Source organism: Labrus bergylta, chromosome 6 (genome assembly GCF_963930695.1).
Source record: "Labrus bergylta chromosome 6, fLabBer1.1, whole genome shotgun sequence".
Classification (NCBI taxonomy): domain Eukaryota; kingdom Metazoa; phylum Chordata; class Actinopteri; order Labriformes; family Labridae; genus Labrus; species Labrus bergylta.
The window spans coordinates 26,094,189-26,102,950 of record NC_089200.1 but is presented as its reverse complement, the minus strand read 5'-3'; the positions used below and the strand labels follow the sequence as shown (position 1 = coordinate 26,102,950).

General features: G+C 40.5%; 1 protein-coding gene across 1 annotated transcript in view; it reads right to left on the bottom strand.

Annotated features, from left to right (window-relative positions):
- Positions 1–708: 708 nt before the first annotated feature.
- Positions 709–8,762, bottom strand: part of slc1a7b (solute carrier family 1 member 7b) — a 42,727-nt gene continuing 34,673 nt past the window's right edge. Inside the window, exons 7-11 of the mRNA XM_020632509.2 lie at positions 8,432–8,665; positions 6,827–7,021; positions 3,173–3,307; positions 2,977–3,076; positions 709–2,517 (exon numbers count right to left, since the gene is read on the bottom strand). Coding sequence (XP_020488165.1) covers positions 2,257–2,517; positions 2,977–3,076; positions 3,173–3,307; positions 6,827–7,021; positions 8,432–8,665 — 925 coding nt within the window. The 3' untranslated portion in view covers positions 709–2,256. The remainder of the gene's footprint in view (positions 2,518–2,976; positions 3,077–3,172; positions 3,308–6,826; positions 7,022–8,431; positions 8,666–8,762) is intronic.

Genomic DNA, 8,762 nt, shown 5'->3' with positions numbered 1-8,762 from the left:
ACAAAGTGGAGTTTTAGTGCTCAGGAAGGTGAGAACTGAAAACGCTGAACTACATTGGTCTTGTATTGAAAACAATTGTGCCAGCGTAAAAAAAACGCTGTTCAGGCCCTTATTGTGAAGCTCATCGAAGAACATTTGTGCTAAAATACTTAACTTTGATGTTAATTTTTGTGCTCTGCATTTAAATGTAGAATGTGTGACTTTTTGATCCAGTAGATGTCACCCTTCAGCACCAGCATGAAACCAAAACAAACACCTCCGCCATGCTGAAAGCCTCTTCCCTCCTCCAGCGACACACCTCCAACCCCACTCCCCTCGCGTTTGTCCTTGATTGAATCTGCAATTGCCTTTGGCCTGCATTGTTGTGTTAACATTTACATGGGAGGAACTTCTTTTTGTTTTTTGAGCTTTAAAAAAAAAAGATACATCCATGACTGCAATAATGATTTTGATTCTTAAGTGTCAACAGTTATTAACTGCACACTAAACATCAAACTATGAAGTGTCTTATCATAAGAAATCACACAATCAATCTGTGAATGAAGGAAAACAAAAGTAGATGTTGTCTCGCATGCCATAAAGTTAACTAATCATGTATTGGCAAGTATGTACAGGAGAAATTAGAACTTCCTCCAATAAGTTTTGGTCCACATACATACACATAAGTTTGACCTTTGACCTTTAAGAGAATGCTTTTGGCATTTAATGGTGCAATTTTTATCAAGACATCCACTAAAAGCTCAACAATTAGAAGAGATACTATTCTGTAACATTTATTTTTCAGAGCAGCTCATTCTGATACCGTGCCTTCTACCTGCTGATACTGGCCAATCAGTATAATTTTGAATGGCTGTAGGTCTACAGGACTGACCCTGTATGGCAACAAACACTAAAACTGAAGCCCTACACACTGTACACATTGCTGGTATACTTCTTGGAGTTTCCAGTTGGGCCTAAATTTTGCAAACCTTAACCAATGTCTCATTCTCTACTTTTACGACACTGTTGTTATTTGCTACTACACATTCTGCACATAGTTGCTTTGCAACTATGGCAACCACTCACTGACTGAGTCAATCATGATAAATGTGGATGTTTTTGTTATTTCTGAGGCGCCAATATCAACACTTTTCCTACTTCCACATATTCCATGAAGCTCAGAGGATGAAATAGTCTCGTATCAGTCCATTTCCTTGTTTGAGCACGTTTGAGTACACATGAATCATGCCTGAGACCACATCTTAAAGTGGACTTGGGCACGATATACAAGCAGGGTACATTTGTGTTCACACTGACCAAATAACTCAGACTTTGGGGTCAAGTGTACGCGGATCCCGGTCCGGTTCCCTAATGTGAAACCATCCTAAAACAGAAGCTTTCAGGGGCAGCCATGATAAAATGAAGAAATATCGATTATTTTTTAAAGGCTTTTATGCTATGATACTGACCCTGCATCTTAGTGCTAGTGGAAGCATTTCCCTGGCTGGTGTTGAAGCAATCTTAAAAGAAAGTTTATGTCATGAAGACTTGTGTGGATCATGTTCAGATATGTGTGAAATACTGCAAAAATTTGTTTAACCTATGTTGAATGAAATCAAGTGCTACTGCGTCTGTTTTAAACACTTGCAATCACACAAACAATCCCTATTTTTTTTCCATGTGTCCGGCCTGCTTCTTCATGTTGTCCCTGTCATCACCATCAGCCTATAGCACCAGCAGCTTTGTTAAGGCAAAATTAAACATGAGGGCATTTCACTTTGCCTCCTGATCATTTAGCTCCAACCAGACCATTGCAGTCATGTCCTGTCTTGTATATGATACAAACAACTGGTTGCTTGTAGTAGTATAAAACATAATAAACACTTTAATATGTCGCACACAGAGAAAAAAGTAATAATAAATCATAGAAAATGTTAATATCAAATAGAAACCAGTTTAATAATGCAGGAACCAACACCCATATTCAGAGTCTGAATTGGAGCGCAAGCTCACACTGCAGAGCCAAACCAAGGACGACTTTGTTGGAAGATAAATCGTCTTTTGTCCTTTAAGTATCCTAAATTCCATTATCAACTTGTCACTTGTCAAGTCCTTGAGTTTAAAAAGACAAAAAAAACAAAAATCTTCCCATTTTGGAGGCTTTCCAGTCAGGTTTGAGGGCCCATCTTTGACTTTTCATACTGTAATAAGCTGACAATCAAAGATGACCATGCTGTCCTGCCAGCTTTCCAGGATCCGTTAAACTCTTGACGGGGGCTATACGTTGGTCTCAAGGCCATTCATGTCAATGGTGCATTGTTCTTTGCTCTTCTTAAGGTGCCTCGGGGGAATCGGAGGCTTCCTCCTCTCCGTCTGCGGCCGCACGCCTTCCTCCAGCTGCATCAGCCGTGCCACGTCCGAGGGGATGAGGTCCTGTTTGACCCCTGAAGACGGGGGTCGGTAGTTGCCGTTGTTGTTGTGACAGTTCATCAGAGGTGGGGAGTTCATGACCGGTTTGGGCTCACAGATCAGAGGAACCTTGCGGCAAAAAGGAACACAGATAAGGAAGTAGAAAATTGAAAGCTTATAAGAACGAACTGCTTTGAAAGGAGCCGAGGCAAGACTCACTGATAGCTAGAATTTAGCATCTTATGCCCCGTTATTAAATAAACTTAACTTTCAGAGGGGAGATGCTGTATAATTTATAACTGCTGTAATTACAGACAAAAACCTCCTCCTTAAATGTCTGCTACTGTGGAGATTTTAGAAAAGCTTGGATGTTAAAAGGAACTTGACATCAAATACGTCTTTAGTTTAAGGAAGGAGTATTGACAGTGGGGGATCGACCTCTGATCTTGAGAGTTGAATCACACAGAGCTCCTTCTTCCTGTTGAAGTTCCCTTTTAATAATGTTTGTGTGCAAGTCTCATAGCTAGCTTAGTTTCTTTCTGTAGAGCTAGGAAGTCTGTCTTGCTTAAAACTGCACCAATAACTCACCCCATCTCCCTCCTTCATGAAGTCTTTCCTGCAGATGTGAGCCATGATACCTGTTGCCAAAGCATCGCCCATCACGTTCACCATGGTGCGGAACCTGTCTCTGTGGAAAAGGAAGACGTATGAGAACTTAATGATACTCATATTTCCGGTGAACAAAAAAAAAAGAAAGATGGAAATGAACACACATGCTACTTACAATGCCCAGTCTACTGCAATGATGAGAGTGATGTCATCAGTTGGCAACCCGACAGACGTTAGCACAATCACCATGGTGACCAGTCCAGCCTGTGGGATGCCTGCTGCGCCTATACTGGCTGCAGTGGCTGTGATACTGTGAGATAAAAAGTAATGGTTACAAAAACAAAACTAAAGGTCAGTTTATAAAAGTAAACAGTAACACTTAAAAGATAGACTCTGTAGCTGTCCAGCCTTCCCGAGGTGTCTCAAGTTGGGTGAAACACTGGTGAAGGGAAGTTCCCACTTGACAAGCCCGGTGATGTCCTGGCTCTTTCTGCCCATCAGTCTGCACACGGTTGAATTGTGGGGGCAAAGAGGGACCATGTGGAAGGCTTATCAGTATCAGCATTGTCACTACCTGGGGCTTGTTTGTACGGAGCATGGGTCTGTTGAAGGTGGCAATGCTGTTTTGGTTGCGGTAGCAATAATGGCCATATAGTAGGTTATGTTACTTATCAGTAGGATATAAGGGCAAGACTGAGTGTTTTCACTGAGCACTTATCCTTTCATTAGGACACAAGTATCTTGTGTTTTTTTCAGACTGTAAAACAGTGAACTGGGGCAGGCAGTATGAAATGGACTTCAACCAAAGCTAACTGGACCGGACTGAGTGTATGGCAAAAGAGACCAAAGCTCAGTGGTAAACCTCATAATCCTTTATATTTTCTACAAGTCTAAATGTATGCTTCATTTTTTTTTGAGTCAACAAATGTTTCACAATTTCCCACATTATGCTTTTAATATTCTCAGACTTTTTTTGAGACTTTTGAATTGGTCTCAACCATACGTTCAGTCAGGAAGAGGGTGCCTCACGGTCATATGGACTTTTTTTCATTCATCGCTCTCTCGAATGCTCACTTACATTTCCACTGTCATTGTCTGGGGCTGCCATTGGGTAATCAGCTTTCACCTCATCTCATTGTTAGCCTCTCATCTTTCTGATCCATTTTTAAATATGATTATCTCCCTGCCTTTGGTTCTCTTCAGTGGACGTCTCGTTCACCCTTCCACCTCCCCATCACTGCCCATCTTTGCAGAGTAATCAGCCATCAATTGTTCACCCATCTGGTCATCTCAATAAGTCATCAGCTTCATCACCACCAGTACCTTGACTCCATGGTGATTCGCTTTCCACTCAGAACAGATATTCTCCAATCACAAAAAACCACCCCTTAAAGTCCTAGCGCCAAATACCTTCTGAAAAGACACATTTCCATGATATCCATTGTAATATACTTTTCTTTATTTGTTTACTTGTCTCTCCTGATTGAAATATTGTTGTCTTACAAACTCAGACACTTCTTAATTGTGCTGTCATTGTCTTTGAGCAGTCAGCAGAAGAAAAAAACAGGAAGTCTGTAGAGAACATTTACTTTGGATTCAACTGACAAAATATATTTTTTGATCAAAAGATAGGTCCGGCCTAATGAGTCAGACTATAGTGCGACCGTCCATAAAGAGACCCTCTGACTTCATACTGATTCAAAAGTGATGTTAATGAGATGAGTGCATATAACAGCAGACTGTGTTCTGCATGTTTGTGTATATCTGATGTTTGGTGCAGACCCAGAGGTTGAGGACTGGATGACCCCATCTCTCATCACACATCTCGTGACTTTGTGTTAATGTGGGGGGTTGGGAAGCCGTGACTCGGATGTGGTGGTTTATCAAGGCCACATGGCGCTTTTCACAAAGATAAGCGGATATATTCAATCTACAGTGGATGTATGGAATTGTATAGAATAACACGTATGTAGTCATAATGGGTATGGTCGACCACTCCTGGTGGAAACACAAAGTGAACAATTATGCATGAGCCTTCTGAAATGTAAAATAAACTGTGCTATCTGCATGAGGATACAATTATTGTCAATGATCCAAGTAAAGAAATCCAAATGATTTCACTGCACAGGATGGTTAACAGTGTCTGGAAATGTGTACCTTTTCAATAGCACTTGACCGGCGTCTGTACATTTTGGAAATGTCAACCAAGCAATCATGCCTACTTCACAAAGTGGCTCGATTTGCTGAGGGAAGGAAGTTATACTTATCTCTCAAGCACTCTTATTTTGCTCCTCGTGCAAAAGCTGGTGACTTTGATATGTTTGATGGGAACTTTTGACATTTACAGAAAGGAAAAAAAGCCCAACTATTGAAACAACAACAAGAACTTATCAGCAAAAGTTGATGTATGATAACAAAGGTAAATAAAAAGAGAGAGTTTAAGGATAGATTTTGACATGCACGATACCTGATTTATCTGGTATCTGTTACCTAGGCCTCTATTAAGATGACAAAATATAGTTAATAAGTAATGGTATTAGGGATCTTTTAATCATCTTTTTCTGCACTGATTTAACAATAATTTACACCACCAGCTAGTTATTTTATTGAATAGATAAATCAATACATCCCCATTTTCCATTTGTGCATTTCCTTGATGTTTTGTTGGAATTACATCCATTTCCCCCTTTGTGCCGACCTTAAACTAGTTTGATTGAAGCATTCGCCGCACTGAAGTAGGGGTCTACATAACTGCAGTAAGCACCACTTTATTTCCTCTCATCTCTCCCTAATTAAGGACTTTTCATGTCAGCAAACACATTTTAACTTTGGTTTACTGATCACTTATTGAATCCATCCTGGTACAACTCCCTCACCACCAAACACAAAACTAAACTCTCCCACACAGTTAATCAGGCAAGGGAAATAAAAGGTTCATCCCAACCTATTACCCTTTTTGAAGAAATGCCACCCCTCTCATGCCCTCCACCACTCCTTCTAGTTATTGCCATCAGGCAGACACTACGAAGTCCTTTCATTCCCTCTGCAATAACCACCCTGAACCAAATAAAATTGACCATCTTTATCAGTTGTTGTCGTGTAGTTTTAGCACACCCAGCCATGATTTCCACCTGAATTAGTCTGACTGCCTATAGGCAGACATTCATCAGCAACTTTTGATGCGTTTGCTTTTAAGATGATCACCACGTTCAGCCAGCTTCTGTCGCTGCCTGTGATTTAACTTTTTCTCCTGCTGCAACCTTTGAGACGCTTTCTTCACTACGACATTCAATCAGTTCGCTTCAAAGACGCCTTTTAAAGCTTTCCCCCAAAAAAATCCACGGCCCTAAACTATTTGAGGAGTGTGCTTGGCTGCTCATCAACAACCTTTGATGTGTTTCCTGGGATTTCTTGGACCGCTTGATGAATGGAAAGCCACCCTCTGCACTTGATTGAATGCTGGACAAGCCCAACCTTGTTTGATTTGGTACCCTTACTCTTGCTGGCATATTGTAGAAAAGACTCAGAAATGTATGCAGTGACTCACATATAACAGATTCATCACCAATCTTTCTCACAGGGATTTTTCGTCTCTTCAAACTGGCCATAGCTGAGTAAATCACAGTACACACACACAAACTGTGGGTGAATATTTAAAACCCTGCAAATTAAAAAAAAAAAATTCCCTTTACTTATGATGGCATGATGTATTTCTGTTATCAGGGAAAGGATTTATTGCCGTTGATATCACTGCTCTAAAATCCTGATGATATCTTTACCACCATAATGAGCTTAAAAGCACAGATGGCATATAGCACGGTCCGCTGACCTGATGGTGATGATCTGGCCAAAGTCCAGCTCGTAATTATTGACTTGGGCGATGAATATCGCTGCCACGGCCTCATAGAGAGCGGTGCCGTCCATGTTGATGGTAGCGCCCACAGGGAGCACGAAACGGATGATGCGGCGGTCAATGTGGTTGTTCTCTAGGAGGCACTTGAAGGTTATAGGCAACGTGGCGGAGCTGAGGACGACAGAAGCATACACACAGTTCAGAGGATTTGCATGTAACATAATTGTCTTTTAATTTCCCCATGGGCATGTGTGTTAGCAAAAGCTGTAGGTTTATATTTGTAAAAGAAACAGCTGGAAATCTGATGAGCTGCATGAGATCAGAGGAGGAATTATGAATACAAAATAAATAAGAGAGTTTAAAAGGTGGAAAATTCTCTGGAAATAGTATCAATCAATAAATCAATGCATTTTTATTTGTAAAGCACCACATCACAACAAGTGTTATCTCAAAACACTTTACAAAAGAGCAGAAAAAAACCTTACTCTTTGTTTTATTATCTACAAAGACCCAGCGTTAATCCATCATGAGCACAAAGCAACATTTAGTAAAGTTACAGTGGCAACATAAAACGTCCTTTAAGAGGCAGAAATCTTGGGCAAACTGTACCGGGCTTGAACAATGGGATAGAGGGAGATGGGATAAGATGCAAGAAGAAGGATATGGACAAATGGGAGGGGCAATGATCCAGAGGAACCTACAAGACATGAGAGTTCAGGAGCTCCCGGGAAAAGTACAAGCATGCCTATGTCTATAATGACACAGCCTGAGGGTTTTATGTTTTTCTCTTTGCTCTATAATGAGTATGTTTGCACATGTTGGTGTATGTACAAGGTGTACATTTGAATATCTTTGGATAAACATGCTTTGAACAGTGACAGTAATATATATTGGCACTTTATTATTCTAGCTGCTGTGGGTGTGAAAGCGTATATGAAATAAAAATGTGGCTGTTTGATCTTTATTTCCTTTTTTGCTCATCTGAATTCAGAACACGTGTGTCATGTGTGGCTGGTGCCTGCAGAAAATATTACTGTGGTCACCAACAACACAAGATGAATACACAGAGCCTTCTCCAGACGGTCAGGAAAACAGCATTTAAAAAAGATTAGCATTTTTGGTGGTTTATTCGAAGCACTTGTGAAACACAATTTGAAAATGCTGAGGAGCATTTTTCCAAACAAACATTGTTGTGTTTCAGATTTTCAGTTTGTTGTTTTCCAACCTTCAGGCTGTCACTGGTTTTCAATCCTTTCTGCTTGGGTTCAAATTCAAGATAAATGGATTATTTCTTCTAATATGAACAAGGAAAGACATGCAAAACACACTGATGATTTCATTTAAATTCATTCATCCCGAACCATCCGAAAAACACACAGACAGTTAATTAAATGCCCAAGACTCTCCAATATCTTCCAACACACACCAGATGTTTTCTTATCTTCTAACGTCCATTTGAGGCTTTCGTTGGTTGCATTGTTGCATTCAGATAAATCAAATTTACATATTAAACATTAAAATAGTCATGTCTTTTCACAAACTATCAATGTATTTTTTTTTCTCCATATTCATTCTCTTTACCTGGAAGAGGTTGCCAGGGCGATGAGCAGGGCTTGCAGGATTCCCCGTATGTAAACGATGGGACTCTTTTTGGTGATGAAGAAGTACATGGCTGGCAGGATGAACAAACCGTGCAAAACCAGTCCAAACACCACAGTGACTGCATAAAATCCCAGCTTTTTCCCCATGGCAGAAGGATCGCTCATCTCCAGGATCTTACCGGCAACCAGGAACACAATGCCGAAAGGAAAGTACCTGGCAGGGCAAGAAGTGGCAGTGAGCTCTTCGCTAAGTTATAAAACAGTTAGTCTTGTCCAATTGGCAGATTTATAAGTAACAAAGAGGTGTAAAT